Genomic DNA, 26806 nt, shown 5'->3' on the forward strand with positions numbered 1-26806 from the left:
TCATCCGAGAGTCATTTAGGCTCATAACTATTTATCATAAATCATGAAAGAATACAAACAGTGAATGGTTATACAATCTATAATCCTGTTAAAGGAATTCTATATTCCTGTATTGTTTCCCAATCAGAATGAATTACTCTGTCAATGCATTCTTTGGGATTGTAAAACCCATATTATTATAGGAATGGACAGAGCCCCGGCCATAAAAGTCAGGTAACAGCGTTTAATTCAAGAGAGTACTCCCTCAAAATGCAAAGAACATTACATTTTAAAGAGAGAACATAAAATGACGTCATCAGTTTCTCACACTCTCCGATCCACACAATAGCGCAGTGTCATCAGGTCTGGAGATTGTCTTCTACTCCCCTCATAAAACAAACATTCCAATCTGTCTAAAATATATATTCTTCTCCACTAATGGAACATCAAACAAACATTTTTATCTGTCTAAAGAGATATGCCCTCCCTCTCCCTTAAACCCGCAAGGTACAGACAATTAATTTGTTTTACTTACATTTTCAGTCCTAGTATAACCAAGAACCCCTACATTTCATACCATAACATAATAGTATTAAAATAAATGGTTCTAATTTAAATGTATACATAATTAATCATTTCAACTATAATTTCTTCCAACAAATTCCCATTATCAAAGTCAATCAGTTAGCAAACAATGACGTTTCTCATTTCACTCTTCAGTGAAGTAGCCTGCCTTCACAAGGTTATGAATCTCTCGGTTATGAACTTCTGCAAGCTCAGGATTCTTCACCAGGCGTCACCCCGTTCCACGCAGTAGTGGGAGTACAGCCCGTGTCGTGGTTGCCAGAGGATGGTTGGGCACCCGTAGCAGTGGGGTTGCATACCTGCGAACACCATCCATTTCGGTGGTGGTGGTGCTCTTCTCCAGGAGGTCTAATGCATAAGGAGTCATGTTTCGAGCGAGTGACCTCCTGTAGCTTCTGGCTGGAGAAGGTGTCCATCTTCCAGAGCATCTCAACATTCCGAAGGTCAGTGGCTGCACAGGGGAATGGATCTGGATTGCTTCTGGTGAAGAGGACTTGCTGTGACTGTACAGCTTGGGTGGAGAGAAGTAGATGGGATGGACCTTGCACAGCCCAACCCAAGGATGTATGGACAGCAATGGGCCCTCATATAGGCTCAGTCGGGGTGATGAGATGTGGGTGATGAGATGTGGGTGGTCTGACCCAATCAGGATAAGTGGTGCTACTCTGACCAGGTTAGGAAGAGGCAAGCCTCGTAGATGAGGATATTGTTTCTGTAGAACACTTACCGGGCAGGAGTGCTCTGCAAGTTTCAAGCCATCTGCCGTGAAGACATTGGTGACGTTATAGGCCACATCCGTTTCCTGAAGGTTAAATGCTAAAGGTTACAGCAGAGCCTTTCATTTGGATAACATCATGTCGCACCGTTCTGAGATTAAGGGTCTCGGGGGTCCCCTCCAGGTTAAGCTGACAGGTGGCCGCCGTGAGAATGATTGTTCTTTCTGACCCATCATCTAGAACGGCGAATGTATCAATGCTTCTCCCTTCACTTTGCAGTGACCTTGACCACCTTCAACATGACCTTTGGAGACCGGTTCTGCTGGTCGAGGTACAGCTCCTTTGCAGCTCCTACCATGAGCATACTCTGCTCCTTCTGTGCTTGGGGAATTAGATCATGCAAAACGGTGAGATGGATTTCTTTACAGCGGTTGCAGGGTTTCCTCAATGTGCAGGTCTCCACCTTATGGCTACGGGCACACTTGTAGCATCGCTCGCCTGAAGTGATCCAGGCCTTCAATTGAGTTTGAGTGAGCATTTTTACCCTGGGGCATGAGCCAAGGAAGTGCCCCTTACTATTGCAATATGGGCAGTAAGGCTGGAATTTGATGTCCTAGTAGTATCATTAACCATTTGTTTCAAACCACAATTCTTGGCATATCTCATCAATTATGTTCTATTCAAATTATTGTGATCCTTCCAATTTATATTAATATCTCCCAAGATAAATACATCTCTGTTGCTATCTGTGGCCTGGTCAAACCCAGTGCATAAGTCATCCAGATAGGACACCTTGAGAGCTAGGAGGTCTATACACATATCCTACCAATATGGGTGCCTGGTGAGGCAGATGTACCTGAGCCCATAGTGCCTCTACTTGACATACATTAAGGTAATCCCTCCTCTTAAAAGGTATATGATTCCAATATATATAAAAGGTATATGATTATTTGCGATTTTCAGAAATCGTTAACGTTGCGTTATGCTAATGAGCCTAAGGCTTTAGTCACAAACCCGGATCCGGGATGGGGAGTTTCAAGAAGTTAATGAATGAATCGCGATACATGAAATAACTGATATAAATAAATAACAACAAAACGGAACGTGAAACCTAATTACAGCCTATCTGGTGAACACTACACAGAGACAGGAACAATCACCCACGAAATACACAGTGAAACCCAGGCTACCTAAATACGGTTCCCCATCAGAGAAAAAAAACAATACGACAACACAATAACATAAACCCATGTCACACCCTGGCCTGACCAACTAATTAACTAAAAACACAAAATACTAAGACCAAGGCGTGACCGTAGCCAATATACTGAAATAACAATTCCAAACACTGATATATTTTGTAACTACACGGATAATTCAGGTGTCCAAGATCACAAAAGAAGACAGCCCTCCAACTGCAGTCGACCTAGACTAAAAACATAGGAAAGAGAATATACTATCAGCACTATTAGCAGATATGTTATTAAAGCAGATTTGTGTAATTAAAAAATATTAAAACTATTCAAGAACATACAGCAAATAAGATGTTAAACAGATCCCAACTTACGATTCTTGAAAAGAGGAGTTCTAGGGGGAAAGCATAGATACATTTTTTTTTAAATGAAATCAGAGAACAAAGCACAGCACTTCGAAAGTTATATCCATGTACAAAATCAATGCACAAGTTCATCTGTCACACAGGATTCAAAACATTTACTTTACATGCTGATTTTGTTCAATAAAAGGATCACAATATAATGGATACTTACGTAGAGTCTCCAGAGTCATAGGAGCTTGAGGAAATTGTTATGCTTCTGTTGGACGTTCTGTCGGAACCTTAAATATGAAAACATTTATCCTGAACTTTCCTGAACAAAATTCACCTTAAAACAGTGGAAGATTAATTACTTCAATGGATTGCACTATAATATTAGTTGGATATTTTTCATAACATTTAAAAAGCATTTCCTGTAAATGAACATAATCTATTGACAAAATTCCCAGTATTGTGTGCATTTGAGTAAGATCCCCCCCCCCACAAGCTATCGGATTTTTATTTCCATCACCCTCCATGATTATGCTTCACATTTGAGTCCTTTAGCAGACACTCTTATACAGATCAACTAACAGTAGTGACTGCATTCATTTTCATGATTTCTTCCTACTACTCCCCCGTGGGAATCATACCCACAACCCTGGCATTGCAACAGCCATGCTCAACCAGCTAACATGCCCCAGGGCAGTGATTGGGGACACTGCCCTGTGTAGGGTGCCGTATTTCGGATGGGACGTTTAACGGGTGTCCTGACTGAGGTCATTGAAGATCCCATGGCACTTATCGTAAGAGTAGGGGTGTTAACCCCGGTGTCCTGGATAAATTCCATCACAGTCACCTAATCATCCCCAGCTTACAATTGGCTCATTCATCCACCTCCTCTCCCCTGTAACTATTCCCCAGGTCATTGCTGTAAATGAGAACGTGTTCTCAGTCAACTTACCTGGTAAAACAACTGTAAAATTAAAATAAATAAATAAAACAGAGCAACATTTATACATGTGATGTGTGGATAAATAAACGACAAACTGAAAATAATTTATGGGGGGGGCGACCATCCAGAGTTTATTTTTAAGAACCTATAAGAGGACTGGATGACTAATAAACTCAAAACTCTACAGTGTCTTCAGGTCCACAAAATACCTTGAAGGGGAGTCTGCATCAAGTCATTGGTGCATTTAAAGTGACATTTAGATTCCTTTGCATTCATTGACTGGTTTCAGATTGTTCATTGAAGAACCCATTTTCAACTCCAACTATGAAGCTATACAAATACAGGAATAAATATTCTTACCTGTCATATCTTGAGTCGGGCACTGGAGAGTATCAGTTGAATGGCTCACTGAAAAGCAGCATATTTCTTATTTTAACATGTCAACATTAAACTGTGAAAATCACAAAGGTTTCTACTTTCCCTACTGACACCGGGGACATTTAAACAAGAATGCATTAATGGAAGACTTAGTGACATCACCAGAATAGTTGGGTGACTTATGAAGTGTCTCCACCACAGACCATCTAGGCTCCCCACCGTGTATGGTGATGTCATATTGCTGAGTCTGTACTTCCCTGCTTCAATTTCCCAGGTTTCAGTACGGAAAGTACATTGAAGACATACAAGTGAGTGGAGGGGCCACTTATCAATATACAATGTACAGCGCCTTGCGAAAGTATTCGGCCCCCTTGAACTTTGCGAACTTTTGCCACATTTCAGGCTTCAAACATAAAGGTATAAAACTGTATTTTTTTGTGAAGAATCAACAACAGGTGGGACACAATCATGAAGTGGAACGACATTTATTGGATATTTCAAACTTTTTTAACAAATCAAAAACTGAAAAATTGGGCGTGCAAAATTATTCAGCCCCCTTAAGTTAATACTTTGTAGCGCCACCTTTTGCTGCGATTACAGCTGTAAGTCGCTTGGGGTATGTCTCTATCAGTTTTGCACATCGAGAGACTGACATTTTTTCCCATTCCTCCTTGCAAAACAGCTCGAGCTCAGTGAGGTTGGATGGAGAGCATTTGTGAACAGCAGTTTTCAGTTCTTTCCACAGATTCTCGATTGGATTCAGGTCTGGACTTTGACTTGGCCATTCTAACACCTGGATATGTTTATTTTTGAACCATTCCATTGTAGATTTTGCTTTATGTTTTGGATCATTGTCTTGTTGGAAGACAAATCTCCGTCCCAGTCTCAGGTCTTTTGCAGACTCCATCAGGTTTTCTTCCAGAATGGTCCTGTATTTGGCTCCATCCATCTTCCCATCAATTTTAACCATCTTCCCTGTCCCTGCTGAAGAAAAGCAGGCCCAAACCATGATGCTGCCACCAGCATGTTTGACAGTGGGTGTGTTCAGGGTGATGAGCTGTGTTGCTTTTACGCCAAACATAACGTTTTGCATTGTTGCCAAAAAGTTCAATTTTGGTTTCATCTGACCAGAGCACCTTCTTCCACATGTTTGGTGTGTCTCCCAGGTGGCTTGTGGCAAACTTTAAACGACACTTTTTATGGATATCTTTAAGAAATGGCTTTCTTCTTGCCACTCTTCCATAAAGGCCAAATTTGTGCAATATACGACTGATTGTTGTCCTATGGACAGAGTCTCCCACCTCAGCTGTAGATCTCTGCAGTTCATCCAGAGTGATCATGGGCCTCTTGGCTGCATCTCTGATCAGTCTTCTCCTTGTATGAGCTGAAAGTTTAGAGGGACGGCCAGGTCTTGGTAGATTTGCAGTGGTCTGATACTCCCACTTCAATATTATCGCTTGCACAGTGCTCCTTGGGATGTTTAAAGCTTGGGAAATCTTTTTGTATCCAAATCCGGCTTTAAACTTCTTCACAACAGTATCTCGGACCTGCCTGGTGTGTTCCTTGTTCTTCATGACGCTCTCTGCGCTTTTAACGGACCTCTGAGACTATCACAGTGCAGGTGCATTTATATGGAGACTTGATTACACACAGGTGGATTGTATTTATCATCATTAGTCATTTAGGTCAACATTTGATCATTCAGAGATCCTCACTGAACTTCTGGAAAGAGTTTGCTGCACTGAAAGTAAAGGGGCTGAATAATTTTGCACGCCCAATTTTTCAGTTTTTGATTTGTTAAAAAAGTTTGAAATATCCAATAAATGTCGTTCCACTTCATGATTGTGTCCCACTTGTTGTTGATTCTTCACAAAAAAATACAGTTTTATATCTTTATGTTTGAAGCCTGAAATTTGGCAAAAGGTTGCAAAGTTCAAGGGGGCCGAATACTTTCGCAAGGTACTGTATTATCACTGACAATAACTCTGCCTGGCAGTACTCACATTTTGATTTCTCCATTTCAGCAGGTTTTGCTAGGGGGAAATAAATGTTGTTGTTTTTTATTTCAATCAGTAATGGAGGAAATGCCTTGATGGATTATTTACGTAATTTTTGCAAAACTCTTTAATGTTCCTCAAATTATACTCTTAATGAAAATGGAAACAACTACCAGACTGAATTTCTTAACTGCCGAAAGGTCATATTTGAGTAAAATAGAAATCTGAATACTCACAATTGTTGAGCGGAAGAACATTCTTCTCCAGGTGACTTACTGAGAATTGGGAAAAAAGGAACATTTCACAATAACTTCCACCTCACCTTTTCAGTGAGGAAAGTTGAGTATAGTTGAGTAGGTTACTGACTGATATGAAACCCTTCGTAAAGGATTCACTCCTCTATTGCATACAGCACAACACAGTTCAGTACTTACCTGGACACTGTTTTTCCTTTCCAGCTGTTGGTTCTAGAAGGATAGTGGAAAGATTAACACTATTATAGCTTCAGAAATTCAAAACTGACTAACCTTTCCCCGTGTAAGACTGAAAATGAATGTTATTCCAATAAACTAAGAGTTAAATGTCAGAATATTTGTTAAATTCCATATAATGATCACTATATTGTTTAGTAGACACTGCAGCAATTGAGTAAAGTAGTTTCAAACCCCTCATTTTGCTATATTATCAACAGGGACATAGTGCTTGAAAGAATAGGTGGGAACTTACCTTTTCCTTTGCAGACCCTCATTCTCATTAAGACAAACACTTGGATAATAGGAGAAAAAGATGTGGCAATTAGTTCATTCCTTCTCTCATCATCATTGGTAATCTAAATCATATCAATCTGTTTCAATCATTTCAATGACAAAACAAAATACATGTAACACTATGGTGTTGTGTATTATTGACATTCAAATGTACTGATGCACTGGACGTTTTAAGTTGTTGCCACATTCGTGTGTCTGCTGGTGTCTATAGTGGTGAAGAGGGCTTGACATACCAATCACACTGAAGGCCAATATGACCAATATCAAGTTGATGATAGTGATGCTGATGATGGAAACCCCTGAGATCAAAGAAGAATTGCTCAATTGTGAATACATTTGATTTCATGACACACATCACACTATTAGTGAAGACACTGATGAGACAATGAATCAAGTTTTGTGTTAATTGTGATTAAAACTGATCAGACTCTAGGGGCAGAGGATGACATCACTTTTCACAGTGGCCAATAAGAATGCACGTTTGAAAAGAGGCTGTAACGACGTTCTTCGTTTGTCGCAAGAAAGTCGGACCGAAATGCAGCGTGTTGGTTACTCATGTTTATTAGTGAAACAAACAACGGAACTATACATGAAATAACTAATAAATACAAAACAACAAAACGGAACGTGAAACCTATTACAGCCTATCTGGTGAACACTACACAGAGACAGGAACAATCACCCACGAAATACAAAGCGAAACCCAGGCTACCTAAATACGGTTCCCAATCAGAGACAACGAGAATCACCTGACTCTGATTGAGAACCGCCTCAGGCAGCCAAACCTATGTAACACACACCCCTAATCAGCTACAATCCCAATAACTAAAAAAAACCACTAAGAATACAACAAACAATAAACCCATGTCACACCCTGGCCTGACTAACTAATTAACTAAAACACAAAATACTAAGACCAAGGCGTGACAGAGGCTGCCATATACAACTGGTTTGCTAATAGATTTATAACATATAGAAGTCTAGAACATAACATTTAGATGTAATATTTAGAAACAAAAACTTGAATTGGTCCTTGAGAACTGACTTAGATAATAGGAGTACTACTAACCCTGAGTATTCCTGCTGTTGCCACGAATGCTGTCCCTGTTAGCAGACAGAACCACATCATTGCCGCTGTGTTTGACAGTGCATTTGTAGTCGTGCTTCTGTAGGTCTTCAGGGGACACAGTGAGATGGGTTCTCTTCTGATACGTCCCATCCCCGTTAGGCAGGGTCTCTTCATGCACCACATCATCATGGATTTCTACCCCATCTCTTCTCCAAAATAGCATGATTGCGTTCGGATAGAAGCCTGTTGCATGGCAGGTCACAGGAGAGGAGGGTTCTTTCTGAAGCAAAGTTACCTCCGGTGGGGCTGTGGAAAGCAAATACACAGACATCAGGATATTGATCAAATACATACATCTCTATAGTGTTATTTTGTTCTTCAGATGACATTATCTGGCTGTACACTATTCAAGAGGAAGGCTACTGGACAAGTTTGTTTGAAAGATCTAACTGTATGTATACATGTAATTAGAATCTCCAAGACATGGAAATAGTAAACCTACTAAAATTGTGTAAAAACATACTAGGTCATAATAATAATGACAATACCTGTCCTCTGCAGCATGCGTCTCCGATTGGAAACATATTTGTTCAGCCATTCAATACATGTGTGGGTTAGATAGTGAATTTTGGCTTTAAGTTTAGGAATATTAGCATCCCACTTTATTTTGGTGACGTGTCCCTGCCGAAGAGGTGCAATCCATCTTTCATTCTTCAGATCAAATAACAGGAAATCCTCTCCTCCATATCCATACTGTTCATGTCCCTCTGTAGCACCAGTTGCCTCAACCAACTCACAGCTGTACATTACCTGCAATGTATGGGCACCTAAATGGGAACAACATAGTAACATTGATCCTTCAATATTCAAAGAGTGTTTACGGTTAGACATCTAATCAAAACATGCTCTGATGATGGCCTGCTAACTTGTCTGGTTGAAGCGATCTCTAGCAGTGTCCATGTTGTTTTTGAACACCTTCTCGGTCTCCTTAAGAATTTGTGTATTTCTTCTCCAGAAGTCTGGATCCACGGCTTCTTTTACCCACTCCTGTCGAGCTACCACTTCCTTTGTAGAACTGTCATAGAAATAAATTGGTTCCTCATCCAGATAAGTAACAGCGCTGAACTCTGGAAGGCCAGTAGATTGTGGGAGCGCTGTGTAGAAATACTTCAGGGAATGGGTAGCTAGAAGAAAAAAAAAACAAGCACAGGTATGAATTAATGGATGGAAACGGAAGCATTACTGTTACATAAACACACACAATTACTTACTGAAATCATGGTAGCACTAGTAACATACCAGTATAATAATCAGGGTAGCACTAGTAACATACCAGTATAATAATCAGGGTAGCACTAGTAACATACCAGTATAATAATCAGGGTAGCACTAGTAACATACCAGTATAATAATCAGGGTAGCACTAGTAACATACCAGTATAATAATCAGGGTAGCACTAGTAACATACCAGTATAATAATCAGGGTAGCACTAGTAACATACCAGTATAATAATCAGGGTAGCACTAGTAACATACCAGTATAATAATCAGGGTAGCACTAGTAGCATAACAGTATAATAATCAGGGTAGCACTAGTAACATACCAGTATAATAATCAGGGTAGCACTAGTAGCATACCAGTATAATAATAGTAGCACATAACATACCAGTATAATAATCAGGGTAGCACACATAGTAGCATAACAGTATAATAATCATGGTAGCACTAGTAACATACCAGTATAATAATCAGGGTAGCACTAGTAACATACCAGTATAATAATCAGGGTAGCACTAGTAACATACCAGTATAATAATCAGGGTAGCACTAGTAACATACCAGTATAATAATCAGGGTAGGTAACATACCAGTATAATAATCAGGGTAGCACTAGTAGCATAACAGTATAATAATCATGGTAGCACTAGTAACATAACAGTATAATAATCAGGGTAGCACTAGTAGCATAACAGTATAATAATCATGGTAGCACTAGTAACATACCAGTATAATAATCAGGGTAGCACTAGTAGCATAACAGTATAATAATCAGGGTAGCACTAGTAACATACCAGTATAATAATCAGGGTAGCACTAGTAGCATAACAGTATAATAATCATGGTAGCACTAGTAACATACCAGTATAATAATCAGGGTAGCACTAGTAACATACCAGTATAATAATCATGGTAGCACTAGTAACATACCAGTATAATAATCAGGGTAGCACTAGTAGCATACCAGTATAATAATCAGGGTAGCACTAGTAACATACCAGTATAATAATCATGGTAGCACTAGTAACATACCAGTATAATAATCATGGTAGCACTAGTAACATAACAGTATAATAATCATGGTAGCACTAGTAACATAACAGTATAATAATCATGGTAGCACTAGTAACATAACAGTATAATAATCATGGTAGCACTAGTAACATACCAGTATAATAATCAGGGTAGCACTAGTAACATACCAGTATAATAATCATGGTAGTAACATACCAGTATAATAATCAGGGTAGCACTAGTAACATACCAGTATAATAATCAGGGTAGCACTAGTAACATACCAGTATAATAATCATGGTAGCACTAGTAACATACCAGTATAATAATCATGGTAGCACTAGTAACATACCAGTATAATAATCAGGGTAGCACTAGTAGCATAACAGTATAATAATCAGGGTAGCACTAGTAACATACCAGTATAATAATCAGGGTAGCACTAGTAACATACCAGTATAATAATCAGGGTAGCACTAGTAACATACCAGTATAATAATCAGGGTAGTAGCACTAGTATAATAATCAGTATAGTATAATAATCATGGTAGCACTAGTAACATACCAGTATAATAATCATGGTAGCACTAGTAACATACCAGTATAATAATCATGGTAGCACTAGTAACATACCAGTATAATAATCAGGGTAGCACTAGTAACATAACAGTATAATAATCATGGTAGCACTAGTAACATACCAGTATAATAATCAGGGTAGCACTAGTAACATACCAGTATAATAATAATCAGGGTAGCACTAGTAACATACCAGTATAATAATCATGGTAGCACTAGTAACATACCAGTATAATAATCAGGGTAGCACTAGTAGCATAACAGTATAATAATCAGTAGTAGCATAACAGTATAATAATCAGGGTAGCACTAGTAACATACCAGTATAATAATCAGGGTAGCACTAGTAACATACCAGTATAATAATCATGGTAGCACTAGTAACATACCAGTATAATAATCATGGTAGCACTAGTAACATAACAGTATAATAATCATGGTAGCACTAGTAACATAACAGTATAATAATCATGGTAGCACTAGTAACATACCAGTATAATAATCAGGGTAGCACTAGTAACATACCAGTATAATAATCAGGGTAGCACTAGTAACATAACAGTATAATAATCATGGTAGCACTAGTAACATACCAGTATAATAATCAGGGTAGCACTAGTAGCATAACAGTATAATAATCATGGTAGCACTAGTAACATAACAGTATAATAATCAGGGTAGCACTAGTAACATACCAGTATAATAATCAGGGTAGCACTAGTAACATACCAGTATAATAATCATGGTAGCACTAGTAACATACCAGTATAATAATCAGGGTAGCACTAGTAACATACCAGTATAATAATCATGGTAGCACTAGTAACATACCAGTATAATAATCAGGGTAGCACTAGTAACATACCAGTATAATAATCAGGGTAGCACTAGTAACATACCAGTATAATAATCATGGTAGCACTAGTAACATACCAGTATAATAATCAGGGTAGCACTAGTCGCATAACAGTATAATAATCATGGTAGCACTAGTAACATAACAGTATAATAATCAGGGTAGCACTAGTAACATACCAGTATAATAATCAGGGTAGCACTAGTAACATACCAGTATAATAATCATGGTAGCACTAGTAACATACCAGTATAATAATCAGGGTAGCACTAGTAGCATAACAGTATAATAATCATGGTAGCACTAGTAACATAACAGTATAATAATCATGGTAGCACTAGTAACATACCAGTATAATAATCAGGGTAGCACTAGTAGCATACCAGTATAATAATCAGGGTAGCACTAGTAACATACCAGTATAATAATCATGGTAGCACTAGTAACATACCAGTATAATAATCATGGTAGCACTAGTAACATAACAGTATAATAATCATGGTAGCACTAGTAACATAACAGTATAATAATCATGGTAGCACTAGTAACATACCAGTATAATAATCAGGGTAGCACTAGTAACATAACAGTATAATAATCATGGTAGCACTAGTAACATACCAGTATAATAATCAGGGTAGCACTAGTAGCATAACAGTATTATAATCATGGTAGCACTAGTAACATAACAGTATAATAATCATGGTAGCACTAGTAACATACCAGTATAATAATCAGGGTAGCACTAGTAACATAACAGTATAATAATCATGGTAGCACTAGTAACATACCAGTATAATAATCAGGGTAGCACTAGTAGCATAACAGTATTATAATCATGGTAGCACTAGTAACATAACAGTATAATAATCATGGTAGCACTAGTAACATAACAGTATAATAATCAGGGTAGCACTAGTAACATAACAGTATAATAATCATGGTAGCACTAGTAACAACAGTATAATAATCAGTATAATAATCATGGTAGCACTAGTAGCATAACAGTATAATAATCATGGTAGCACTAGTAACATAACAGTATAATAATCATGGTAGCACTAGTAACATACCAGTATAATAATCAGGGTAGCACTAGTAACATACCAGTATAATAATCAGGGTAGCACTAGTAGCATAACAGTATAATAATCATGGTAGCACTAGTAACATAACAGTATAATAATCATGGTAGCACTAGTAACATAACAGTATAATAATCATGGTAGCACTAGTAACATACCAGTATAATAATCATGGTAGCACTAGTAGCATAACAGTATAATAATCATGGTAGCACTAGTAACAACAGTATAATAATCATAGTAACATAACAGGTAGCACTAGTAACATATAGTATAATAATCATGGTAGCACTAGTAACATACCAGTATAATAATCATGGTAGCACTAGTAACATACCAGTATAATAATCAGGGTAGCACTAGTAACATAACAGTATAATAATCAGGGTAGCACTAGTAACATAACAGTATAATAATCATGGTAGCACTAGTAACATAACAGTATAATAATCATGGTAGCACTAGTAACATAACAGTATAATAATCATGGTAGCACTAGTAACATAACAGTATAATAATCATGGTAGCACTAGTAACATAACAGTATAATAATCAGGGTAGCACTAGTAGCATAACAGTATAATAATCATGGTAGCACTAGTAACATAACAGTATAATAATCATGGTAGCACTAGTAGCATAACAGTATTATAATCATGGTAGCACTAGTAGCATAACAGTATAATAATCATGGTAGCACTAGTAGCATAACAGTATAATAATCATGGTAGCACTAGTAGCATAACAGTGAACAGGCCATTTATGACCTACCTGGTCAACTGTTAAAACCTGGGACATTGATATCCAAAAGATCCAAAAGGCTTCTCAACAGCTTCTAACCCCAAGCTATAAGACTCTTGAACAGCTAATCAAATGGCTACCCAGACAATTTGCATGCCTCCTCTTTTACGATGCTGCTACTCTCTGTTTATTATCTATGCAGTCACTTTAACTCTACCTACATGTACATATTACCTCAATTACCTCGACTGACCAGTGTCCCCGCACATTGTACATTGACCCTGTACCGGTACCCCGTGTATATAGCCTTGCTATTGTTATTTGACTGCTGCTCTTTAAATGTTCTTAAAACTGCATTTTTGGTTAAGGGCTTGTAAGTAAGTAAGGTCTATCTATACCTGTTGTATTCGGCGCATGTGACAAATAACATTAGATTTGATCAGGTGACTCTCTTACACACAATCAGTCACACCACTTATACTGCTGCCATACTGTTTATTATAATATTATTTATCACGCTACAAGTCACTTTCTCCCAATCCCTGCCTACATGTACATATTTACCTCACTACTCCAGTATCCCTGCACATTGTTCATTTGGCATTGGCATTGATCCTGTAGCTGCCTCTTCTATTTATCTCATGTTTTTATGTTCATTTTCCTATTATACTTTGTTTTATATTGAATACTCCTTCTGTTGGGAAGGGCTTGCTAGTTAGACGTGTCATGTGACAAATAAAACTTGACCTTGAACATCGTGTGTTTACAAAAACAAATGGAAACAATGGAGGACAACATTATATTTATTTAGGTATAGTCTAATGGGCTAAGGCAGTTGTACTTACGAGGCATGTGTTCAAGAATCAATGATTAAATACTGTGAATTTAAGTGTCTATTAGACTACAGTTCTAGGCGTATTGCACATACCTTGGTATCCTATTTATAGGTCAAATTCTTTTAAATCAATGAGTAGGCTATATATATATATATATATATATATATTACAATATTTTAGGTACCATTTGAGTGAGAGAAAAAATACTTACCTGCGCATGTCATGGGAATACCAATAGTGGTCAAATATGAACAATCATATTTGAAACTATTAGAAATAGCCTAGTTTTAGCAGTCATTTAAAATCTGAAGTCGATGCACAATCCAATTTCCAGGAAACTCGATGAATAAACATCGGACACACATGATTGGCTGAAAAATCCCGTTGTACACATCCTCACTTATATCCAGGCAGACTGTACTGGTGCAGGTTATAAATGAAAGTCACTTCGAGATCACGGACGAGACACAATACGCCATACTGACCCTGAATATAAGAAAGGTTACATTAACTTTTAAACAGTAATAATGTGCTCCGGTAATTTAGTAAGATATTCAGGGGAGGTGATTGTAGCCTCGTGTTAAGAGATTTAGCTACAACAAAAGGTGCATTTCTTTAAACAATGAGTGTGCTTGCCTTAGCAGTCTAAAGTAGCCTGTTTTGTGTACGACCCGTGTTCTGCCCCTTAGAAAATATAAATAATGCCAAATCCGTTTCTCTCTTTGAACACAAGACGTAAAATTAGGTTTTATAATTAAACGGATGTAAACACACGCATAATTACTTATTAAAATCATGTTAGCACTAATAGGATAACAATGAAGACGGTAAGCCTTTTGACAACCGAGTCCTACTTTGATATCAGGTATGTTTGTTTACAAAAACAAATGGAAACAATGGACCAAAGCCTTGAAATACAGGTATAGCCAATCTGGGTAAAACGATAACGTTAACTAACTTTATGAAGAATTGTATTCTTCAAGAATCAATTATTATATATAATTAATTGAAATGTCCACTGGGCATAATGGCTAGGCCTATTGCACATTCAGTACCTTGGTACCCAAATTATATTCTTTCGAATCAAGTCATAGGTTAAATATTTATATTTGATGTGATATTACCCTCTGAGTGGAAATAATGACTCACCTGCGCATGTCATGGGAATCAAATACGTTACCAATAAGGTAGAAATATGAACAATCCTATTTGAAACGGTATACATATTTAAAACAATCAGACATAGCCTAGCAGTAACTTCTTGATACCTCAATAGAAGAAAAAACAATCTAAGTGAACGAAATCTACTTTGGACAAGCGCGATTGGCTGAAAAATCCCGTTGTACACATCCTCACTTATATCCAGGCAGACTGTACTGGTGCAGGTTATAAATGAAAGTCACTTTCGAGATCACGGACGAGACACAATACGCCATACTGACCCGGAATACAAAAAAAAAAAGGTTAAATTGACTTTTAAACAGTAATAATGTGTTCCGGTAATTTAGTAAGATATTCAGGGGAAGTGATTGTAGCCTCGTGTTAAGAGATTTAGCTACAACAAAAGGTGCATTTCTTTAAACAATGAGTGTGCTTGCCTTGGCAGTCTAAAGTAGCCTGCTTTGTGTACGCTCCACATTGGTTTTGCCTCCAAGAAAATATTGTTTCTCTATTTGGGACAAAACACATTAACTACGATTACGTTTGTTTATTTTGTATATATCATCATCAACCCTTCCATGGCTGCAGATCCTGACACTCAGTTTTGGCGATAACCACGGAACTCCAACCTACATTGTCACATTCAAGTTGAAAATAAAATAGCGTTTTTGGATGGTTGTTATTTTTACTTTCAAAACGGCGTTTGATTTAGGGCTTTAAGTCTAGCCAAACAAAGGAAAGGCTCTCACCTGAGTTTGCTGTAGGCAGGTTGAGACACAACCATAATACCAGTATTTGGCCTACCATGGTTGGTAGCAACGTTACCAGCAACCGCTGGTGTACGCAGGGTAGGCTCTTCTGTAAATCCATAAAGTGTAGACCTATTTCCTTATCGTTTCCTTTAAAATAGATTTGGGCGCAAACAAATTTAGCGAATGATTAATACGGGCTTAACACTGTCACGTGTAACTAGGCAGATTCTGTCTGTGTATAACCCCTGTTCATTCTGCTTTTTCACATTATTTCCACATTCCTTATGTATCTGTTTTATAAGGGATTCCAGCTTTTCTACATTTAGACAGCCATCAAAATCGTATTTCTTTCTCCATCTTAGACTGAAATCGATGTTTCTCTTGTCTTTCTGTTCCATATAACGCTCGTCTCCCGTTAGTTCCGGGGCTTCTTTTGAGGCATTTCCACCCATTCGTACTCCTTACCGATACTTAGTAGCTATGGTATTTGATCACTTATCTATGCCTTTCTCTATTTAATTTTAAATCCTATGTGCGTGTCTTTCTACGAATTAGCAATTTACTGTTACTTAATTACTTTTAGTGCTTTTCTGTCTGACTATGTGTGTGTCTCTTTTATGGAAATCTTATCAATAGCTTTGACTTCTGAATCAGATATTAGGTCTCAAAGAAATTAAGGGAACACTTAAACAAAACAATGTAACTCCAAGTCAATCACACTTCTGTGAAATCAAACTGTCCACTTAGGAAGCAACACTGATTGACAATACATTTCACATGCTGTTGTGTAAATGGATTAGACAACAGGTGGAAATCATAGGCAATTAGCAAGACACCCCCAATAAAGGAGTGGTTCTGCAGGTGGGGACCACAGACCACTTCTCAGTTCTTATGCTTCCTGGCTGATGTTTTGGTCACTTTTGAATGCTGGCGGTGCTTTCACTCTAATGGTAGCATGAGACGGAGTCTACAACCCACACAAGTGGCTCAGGTAGTGCAGCTCATCCAGGATGACACATCAATGCGAGCTGTGGCAAGAAGGTTTGCTGTGTCTATCAGCGTAGTGTCCAGAGCATGGAGGCGCTACCAGGAGACAGGCCAGTACATCAGGAGACGTGGAGGAGGCCGTAGGAGGGCCGCTACCTCCACCTTTATGCAAGGAGGAGCACTGCCAGAGCCCTGCAAAATGACATCCAGCAGGCCACAAATGTGCATGTGTCTGCTCAAAAGGTCAGAAACAGACTCCAGATGAAAGCAGGTTCACACTGAGCACATTTGACAGACGTGACAGTCTGGAGACGCCGTAGAGAACGTTCTGCTGCCTGCAACGTCCTCCAGCATGACCGGTTTGGCGGTGGGTCAGTCATGGTGTGGGGTGGTATTTCTTAGGGGGGCCGCACAGCCCTCCTCCATGTGCTGAGATCCTCAGACCCTTGTGAGACCATATGCTGGTGTGGTTGGCCCTGGGTTCCTCTTAATGCAAGATAATGCTAGACCTCATGTGGCTGGAGTGTGTCAGCAGTTCCTGCAAGAGGAAGGCATTGATGCTATGGACAGGCCCGCCCGTTCCCCAGACCTGAATCCAATTGAGCACATCTGGGACATCCTGTCTCGCTCCATCCACCAACGCCACGTTGCACCACAGACTGTCCAGGAGTTGGCGGATGCTTTAGTCCAGGTATGGGAGGAGATCCCTCAGGAGACCATCCGCCACCTCATCAGGAGCATGCCCAGGCGTTGTAGGGAGGTCATACAGGCACGTGGAGGCCACACACACTTCCATTGAAGTAATTTTTGTGTGATTTTGTTGTCAGCACATTCAACTATGTAAAGAAAAAAGTATTTAATAAGAATATTTAATTCATTCAGATCTAGGATGTGTTATTTTAGTGTTCCCTTTATTTTTTGGAGCAGTGTATATATATACATATATATATATAAGTACCAGTCAATAGTGAAATATGGAATCATGCAGTAACCAAAAAAGTGTTAAAGAAAACAAAATATATTTTATATTTGAGATTCTTTAAAGTAACCACCCTTTGCTTTGATGACAGCTTTGCACACTCTTGGCATTCTCTCAGCCAGCTTCATGAGGTAGTCACCTGGAATGCATTTAAATCAACAGGTATGCCTTGTTCATTTGTAGAATTTCTTTCCTTCCTAATGTGCATGAGCCAGTCAGTTGTGTTGTGACAAGGTAGGGGTGGTATACAGAATATAGGCCTGTTTGGTAAAATATCAAGTCCATATTATGGCAAGAACAGCTCCAATAAGCAAAGAGAAACGACAGTCCATCATTACTTTAAGAAATGAATGTCAGTCAATCTGGAAAATCGCAAGAACTTTGAAAGTTTCTTCATGTGCAGTCGCAAAAACCATGAATCGCTATGATGAAACTGGCTCTCATGAGGACCACCACAGGAAAGATAGACCCAGAGTTACCACTGCTGCAGAGGCTCATTAGAGTTACCGGCCTCCGAAATTACAGCCCAAAATAAATTATTCACAGAGTTCAAGTAACAGACACATCTCAACATCAACTGTTCAGAGTAGACTGCATGAATCGGGCCTTCGTGGTCGAATTGCTGCAAAGAAACCACTACTAAAGGACACCAATAATAAGAAGAGACTTGCTTGGGCAAAGAAACACGAGCAATGGACATTAGACCAGTGGAAATCTGTCCTTTGGATCAAGGCTGGCCTGCTGAGGAGTGACAACTCCATCCTAGTTGGAGGCGCGGTGTTCGCCTTAGCAATCTCACTGGAATAAAGACCTCCTCCATTCCTGTCATTATTGAAAGAGATTGTGTTATCTCACATCTCAAAATAGGGCTATTTAATGTTAGATCCCTCACTTCCAAGAAAGTTATACTCAATCAACTAATCACTGATCATAATCTTGATGTGATCAGCCTGACTGAGACATGGCTTAAGCCTTATGAATTTACTGTGTTAAATGAGGCCTCACCTCCTGGTTACCCCCGCGGAGGTGTCGCTAACATTTACCATAGCAATTTTCAATAAAAAATCATTTTAAACGACCTTTCCGTCTTTTGAGCTTCTACTCATGAAATCTACGCAGCCTACTCAATCACTTTTTATAGCTACTGTTTACAGGCCTCCTGGGCCATATACAGCATTTCTCACTGAGTTCCCTGAATTCCTATTGGACCTTGTAGTCATGGCAGATAATATTCACATTTTTGGTGACTTTAATATTCACATGGAAAAATCCACAGACCAACTCCAAAAGGCTTTCGGAGCCATCATCGACTCAGTGGATTTTGTCCAACATGTCTCCGGACCTACTCACTGCCACAGTCATACTCTGGACCTAGTTTTGTCCTGTGGAATAAATGTTGTGGATCTTATTTTTCCTCATAATCCTGGACTATCGGAACACCATTTTATTACATTTGCAATCGCAATAAATAATCCGCTTATACCCCAACCAAGGATCATCAAAATCCATGCTATAAATTCTCGGACAACCCAAAAATTCCTAGATGCCTTTCCAGACTCCCTCCACGTACCCAAGGATGTCAGAGTACAAAAATCAGTAAACCACCTAACTGAGGAACTCAGTTTAACCTTGCGTAATACCTTAGATGCAGTCGCACCCCTAAAAACAAAAAACATTTGTCATAAGAAACTAGCAAGCTTCCATAAATTTGGAACGGAAATGGCGTTACACCAAACTGGAAGTCTTCCGACTAGCTTGGAAAGACAGTACCATGCAGTATCGAAGAGCCCTCACTGCTGCTCGATCATCCTATTTTTCCAACTTAATTGAGGAAAATAAGAACAATCCCAAATGTATTTCTGATACTGTAGCAAAGCTAACTTCAAAGCAGAATTCCCCAAGAGAGGATGGCTTTCACTTCAGCAGTGATAAATTCATGAACTTTTTGATGAAGAAATCATGATCATTAGAAAGCAAATTACGGACTCCTCTTTAGATCTGCATATTCCTCCAAAGCTCAGTTGTCTGAGAGTCTGCACAACTCTGCCAGGACCTAGGATCAATTGAGACAGTCAAGTTTTTTAATACTATATCTCTTGTATGAAAATAATCATGGCCTCTAAACCTTTAAGCTGCATACTGGACCCAATTCCAACTAAACTACTGAAAGAGCTGCTTCCTGTGTTTGATCCTCCTATGTTGAACATAACAAACGGCTCTCTATCCACCGGATGTGTACCAAACTCACTAAAAGTGGCAGTAATAAAGCCTCTTTTGAAAAAGCCAAACCTTGACCCAGAAAATATAAAAAACTATCGGCCTAAATCGAATCTTCCATTCCTCTCAAAAAAATGTGAAAAAGCTAACTCACAACCTTCCTGAAGACAAACAATCTATACGAAACGCTTCAGTCTGGTTTTAGGCCCCATCATAGCACTGAGACTGCACTTGTGAAGGTGGTAAATTACCTTTTAATGGCATTGGACCGAGACTCTGCATCTGTCCTCGTGCTCCTAGACCTTAGTGCTGCTTATGATACCATCGATCACCACATTCTTTTGGAGAGATTGGAGACCCAAATTGGTCTACATGGACAAGTTCTGGCCTGGTTTAGATCTTATCTGTCAGAGAGTTATCAGTTTGTCTCTGTGGATGTTTTGTCCTCTGACAAATCTACTGTAAATATTGATGCTCCTCAAGGCACCGTTTTAGGACCACTATTGTTTTCACTATATATTTTACCTCTTGGTGATGTCATTCGGAAACATAATGTTAACTTTCACTGCTATGCGGACGACACACAGCTGTACATTTCGATGAAACATGGTGAAGCCCCAAAATTGCCCTCCTTGGAAGCCTGTGTTTCAGACATAAGGAAGTGGATGGCGGCAAATGTTCTACTTTTAAACTCGGACAAAACAGAGATGCTAGTTCTAAGTCCCAAGAAACCAAGAGATCTTCTGTTGAATCTGACAATTCATCTTGATGGTTGTACAGTCGTCTCAAATAAAACTCTGTAGGACCTCTGCATTACTCTGGACCCTGATCTCTCTTTTGATGAACATATCAAGACTGTTTCAAGGACAGCTTTTTTCCATCTACGTAACATTGCAAAAATCTGAAACTTTCTGTCCAAAAATGATGCAGAAAAATGTATCCATGCTTTTGTCACTTTTAGGTTAGACTACTGCAATGCTCTACTTTCCGGCTACCTGGATAAAGCACCAAATATACTTCAGTTAGTGCTAAACACGGCTGCTAGAATCTTGACTGGAACCCCCAAAAATGTATCATATTACTCCAGTGCTAGCCTCTCTACACTGGCTTCCTGTTAAGGCAAGGTCTGGTTTTAAGGTTTTACTGCTAACCTACAAAGCATTACATGGGCTTGCTCCTACCTATCTTTCCAATTTGGTCCTGCCATACATACCTACACGTACGCTACGGTCACAAGATGCAGGCCTCCTTACTGTCACTAGAATTTCTAAGCAAACAGCTGGAGGCAGGGCTTTCTCCTATAGAGCTCAATTTTTATGGAATAGTCTGCCTATCCATGTGAGAGACGCAGACTCGGTCTCGACCTTTACATCTTTATTGAAGACTCATCTTCAATATGATTAAGTGGACAGATTATCTCCACATGTGTGAAGCATGGAGAAGGAGGTGTGATGGTGTGGGAGTGCTTTGCTGGTGACACTGTCTGTGATATATTTAGAATTGAAGGCACACTTAACCAGTATGGCTACGACAGCGTTCTCCAGCGATACGCCATCCCATCTGGTTTGTGCTTAGTGGGACTATCATTTGTTTTTCAACAGGACAATGACCCAACACACCTCCAGGCTGTGTAAGGGATAGTTGACCAAGAAGGAGAGTGATGGAGTGCTGCATCAGATGACCTGGCTTCCACAATCACCCAACCTCAACCTAATTGAGATGGTTTGGGATGAGATGGACTGCAGAGTGAAGGAAAAGCAGCCAACAAGTGCTCAGCATATGTGGGAACTCCTTCAAGACTGTTATATAAAATATATTTTAATGTAGAAAATAGTCCAAATAAGAAAAACCCTTGAATGAGTAGGTGTGTCCAAACTTTTGACTGGTAATGTATTTATATTAAAATATTAATATCATACAGTGGGCATATAAACCAATAGGCCTTTGCATTCAATGCTCTGATACTTTTAGTGCTCAAATTACTGACAACTGAACCGTGAGATGGACCATCATTATGTTAGGCTGTACCAGGTTGGATCTGAATGCATATGGATGTCCATTACATTTCTCAAATGTCCGGTAAATGTAAATCTTCCCTGTCATGTTGTCCAGCGCCTATTTTTTACTAAAGGACATGAAGGTCAGTCATATTGTTTTTCTGAAGATTTTAGAATATTCACATGAAAATCGGTCGCCAATTGAATAGAAACCTGGCTATAAGACACCTTAAATCAGGGTTCCCCAACTGGCGGCCTGTTGGTCGAATTTGGCCCGCGGGGGGTTTTCTTTGACCTCTCAAGTTGAAGTGCTCAAAGTCAGTATGCTTTGTTTATTGGTTGTGTGGTGCGAGAAAGCTGTTGCACAGAAAACTGTTGGTTGAAAATGTGTTGCATATATTGGATATAATTAGAAATATGGTTTCAAAATGTTGAAAATCTGATTTCTCCCAAGCTAATCTGATTTCTCCCTAGCTAATCATTGTCTTCAACTGGCTCTGATCGTAGTGTAATGAAACAGGCAGGGAGAGTGAGCTCGTTTGTGGTGGTCAGCAATCCCTCAAACTTCTGGCATGTAGCCCTGCATGGCATTGACAGTGCCACAAACACATGCTGAAGTGTTGAAGTTTATATCCAAGTTTATAAACACAGGGTCGCTACAGTTATTGTTATTTGTGGTCATAAACATTATTTTGAGTTAATTCTATGAGGGGGAGGGTGTTCAATTAATTTTACAGTACAAGTGGAGGGTCATGTGAAAAAAAAAATACTTTGTGAGGTGGGGGAAATTATTTTTTTATGACACCTTGAGTTGGATCATCCCCCCCGCAGTACATTTCAATCTCTCTTAAATATATGATTTGTATCATTTTGATTTTGAATATGAGTATTTTTTTCTATTTCTATGAAAAGTAATGCTACTTTTACTCTTACCATAACCAATGGAGCCATTATTGGTCATATTTATTGTTGTCATTTGTTGAAGGAATTCTAAATTCCTCTGTTTTATTTCCCAATCAAAATTAAACACTCTGTCAATGTATGTAAGGGTTTGTAAGACCCTTATCTTATAAGAATGGACAGAGCCCCGGTCTTAAAAGTCAGGTAACAGCGTTTAATTCAAGAGAGTACTGCCTTCATACACATTTTACCACAGGTTATAAACTGAAAATGACGTCAGCGTTTTCTAAATGTTCTATCTCTTCTTGACACTGGTAGAGAGGCCCTATAGTTCTCAAGCCTTCCCTCCTCGCCTAAAGCCAAGGTCAGTCAGTGTAGTTAAGCATTCTAGACAGTCTGGAGATAGTCCGTCCCTGCCATCTGGAGATAGTTCATTAATTTGTACAAAGGAACAGACCGTCATTGTTCTAACTTTTGCCCACGTTCACACACCTCCGTTCCAGTACCAAGGCTGTGTCTCAAGCCTTCCCACATCCGTCTCCCTACCAATTTAATATAATTTACGAGTCAAGGTTTTCTTGTGTAGATAAGCATTCTAGCCAGTCTGATTCATTTGTACCAATGAACAGACTGTCATTGTTACTAAACTCTTGACCACATTCACTTCAGTACTGGGATCAGATAAGAAAATTCATACATATACAGTAACATTTAGTATTTTGATTAGTACATATACAGTACCATAATTGTATTCTGATTAGTACATCCTGATTGAAATGTATACATAATTAGTCATTATAGATAAAAATTCCCTTAACACATTACATTGTTAAAAACAAATGATTACTTTAAATAAACAATATTTTATCCAAAGTAATGTTGATCTCATGGAAAACATTAGTTGAACACAGTACATTAAATCATAGAAACCAAGTGCTGTTTCTGAAAGTGTCATGGGAAGCATTTGCTCCATTTTATAAATGTTTGCTCAAATCACACCCTTTGATGCCATGCACATCTTGATCATTGATCAATAGTATTTTCAAGGCGCTGTGCAATCAGAAACTTGATTTTATTCATATTTCCACATCATGAGGTTGGAATAATACTGTGAAATTGTGAACATGATAATGCCCTTCTAGTGTAACAGCTGTTTGAAAGGACTGCCTGACATTTCAACCTATTTTGGTGGGAGTTTTTAAATACCTGGTGACATCACCAGGCAGTAAATTCGTCAATAAACCAATAAGAAAAAGAGTTCCAAACCTATCTTCCAATAACAGCTAGATTGCTCCCAGACAGTCCTAGAAAAATTATTGCTTGAGAAACTATTTTTCGCCATTTTTGTCAATTCATTCAAACAATCACAGTAAGGCACTTAATTGTTACCCAGAAATGATGTAATATTGACATAAAAACAGCTGCATTGGTTTGGTTTATTCCACATTGAACTTGTAATTAAATTGAATGTTGAACTGAGTCTGTGCTTGTAATGTTTATTCCTCAATCCCAGTTTATCTTCCATGTAGATCCTTGTTAATGTGACTCCACTCTGTTCTCTCTGGCCTCCTCTCATATCAGAAAACTCCCCGGCAGAGTCCCTGCTGCAGCTCATATAGTAATAATCCCTGTTGCTGTCCTTAGTGGAGCCCTCACAGACCCAGCTCCTATAGCAGTCCCTGTTGCTGTCCTTAGTGGAGCCCTCACAGAACCAGTTCCATTAGCAGTCCCAGTTGCTGTCCTTAGTCCCAGTTGCTGTCCTTAGTCCCAGTTGCTGTCCTTAGTGGAGCCCTCACATAATCATATAATCTATTTGCATGATTTCACATTTGGCACAGAACCAATTCAAATGTAAGGATAGAGGTTTTGGGGGAATTATCTGGTAAAAAGATCTGAGTGTGTCCCTCTGTCTCTACACCTTCATCCGTCTCAGGCTTGTCCTCTGCTGACCTCTTTACCTCAACGGCCATTGAAAAAATTGAATTCAGGACAACATAACCAAGACCACTGCCCTCACTGTTTCCTTCCACCATTTCATCTATCATCCTCGGCAGCTCTAGGTTCTGAGTGATGATATTGTCCCTGGCAGTGGCGGGTCTAACTTGTATGGCTCCCTGGGCAAATCCCCCTTTCAGCGCCCCTCCACCCGCCAAAAAAAGCACCATTCTGCTCTAACTCTAATTTTTATTCAGACATGTGGACAACACAAATAAATTATCCTAACATTTTAAACTATTTAAATTTAAAAATATACAAAAATAAGACTCATAAATAACAAAAAGAAGTAACAAAGACAAATGGAAACAAATTTTAGTATATAAATCCAAACAAAAAAGACAGGCAGCAGGAAACTTAGTGGTTAGAGCGTTGGGCCAATACCTGAAAGGTTGCTTGATCAAATCCCTGAACTGACAAGGTAAAAAATATGGTGTTCTGCCCCTGAACAACGCATTTAACCCACTGTTTCTAGGCTGTCATTATAAATAAGAATTTGTTCTAGCGCAGGGCGACAACATTCCGCTGAAAAGGCAGCGAGCGAAATTCAAAAATATTTCACACATTAACAAGTCCAAAACAGCAAATGAAAAATACACAACTTGTTAATCTACCCATTGTGTCCAATTTCAAAAATGCTTCACAGCGAAAGCACAACATATGATTATGTTAGGTCATAGCCAAGTCGAAAAAACACAGCCATTTTTCCAGCCAAAGACAGGAGTCACAAAAAGCAGAAATATAGATAAAATGAATCACTAACTTTTGATGATCTTCATCAGATGACACTCATAGAACATCATGTTACACAATACATGTATGTTTTGTTTGATAATGTGCATATTTATATCCAAAAATCTCTGTTTACCCTGGCGCCTTACGTGCAGTAATATTTTGATTCCAAAACATCCGGTGATTTTGCAGAAATACTCATAATAAACATTGATAAAAAAATACAAGTGTTATTCACATAATTAAACATAGACTTCTCCTTAATGCAACCACTGTGTCAGATTTTTTTTAAAAGAAGCATAATCTGAGAACGGCGCTCAGAAGCCAAAACAGGAATATCCGCCATTTTGGAATCAACAAAGTTAGAAACAACACCATAAATATTCACTTACCTTTGATTATATTGATCAGAAGGGACTCCCAGGAATCCCAGTTCAACAATAAATGACTGATTTGTTCCATACGTTCCATAATTTATGTCCAAATGGCCACTTGTTGTTAACGTGTTCAGCCCAGTAATCCATCTTCATGAGGCGCAGGCACTTCATCCAGACAAAAACAGTCCTTTAGAAACATGTCGAACGATGTATGGAATCAATCTTTAGGATGTTTTTAACATAAAACATCAATAATGTTCCAACCGGAGAATTCCTGTGTCTTCAGAAAAACACTGGAACGAGAAGTAACTCTGTCAGGAGCGTGCGTCATGAGACCA

The 26806-nt window shown here is 38.7% G+C and overlaps 1 protein-coding gene across 4 annotated transcripts; it reads right to left on the reverse strand.

The window, feature by feature from the left end:
- Positions 1-209: 209 nt before the first annotated feature.
- Positions 210-16438, reverse strand: LOC135547666 (major histocompatibility complex class I-related gene protein-like). 4 transcript variants are annotated; one of them, XM_064976859.1, is made up of 13 exons: positions 16282-16438; positions 8907-9164; positions 8529-8807; positions 7981-8286; positions 7145-7210; positions 6871-6909; positions 6579-6611; positions 6381-6419; positions 6151-6180; positions 4130-4177; positions 3050-3116; positions 2848-2867; positions 210-2711 (listed from the first exon to the last, which is right to left on the reverse strand). In XM_064976859.1, the coding sequence occupies exons 1-13, from the start codon at positions 16400-16402 to the stop codon at positions 2707-2709; spliced, it is 1311 nt and encodes a 436-aa protein (XP_064832931.1). In that variant the 5' UTR covers positions 16403-16438; the 3' UTR covers positions 210-2706. The 4 variants fall into 4 exon arrangements, with proteins under 4 accessions (XP_064832931.1, XP_064832930.1, XP_064832932.1 ...); XM_064976858.1 differs by having other exon boundaries at positions 2815-2867; XM_064976860.1 differs by lacking the exon at positions 16282-16438 and adding an exon at positions 15521-15654 and having other exon boundaries at positions 2815-2867.
- Positions 16439-26806: the final 10368 nt, after the last annotated feature.

Source organism: Oncorhynchus masou, chromosome 10 (genome assembly GCF_036934945.1).
Source record: "Oncorhynchus masou masou isolate Uvic2021 chromosome 10, UVic_Omas_1.1, whole genome shotgun sequence".
Classification (NCBI taxonomy): Eukaryota; Metazoa; Chordata; class Actinopteri; order Salmoniformes; family Salmonidae; genus Oncorhynchus; species Oncorhynchus masou.

Excerpts from the sequence above, each read along its gene's own strand:
- LOC135547666 (XM_064976858.1), bottom strand. The coding sequence starts at position 16,402 with ATGGATTTACAGAAGAGCCTACCCTGCGTACACCAGCGGTTGCTGGTA. Across the intron at positions 6,420-6,578 it reads AAAGGAAAAACAGTGTCCAG|TAAGTCACCTGGAGAAGAAT; the intron begins GTAAGTACTGAA and ends CCCAATTCTCAG. Across the intron at positions 3,117-4,129 it reads CCCGACTCAAGATATGACAG|GTTCCGACAGAACGTCCAAC; the intron begins GTAAGAATATTT and ends TTCATATTTAAG.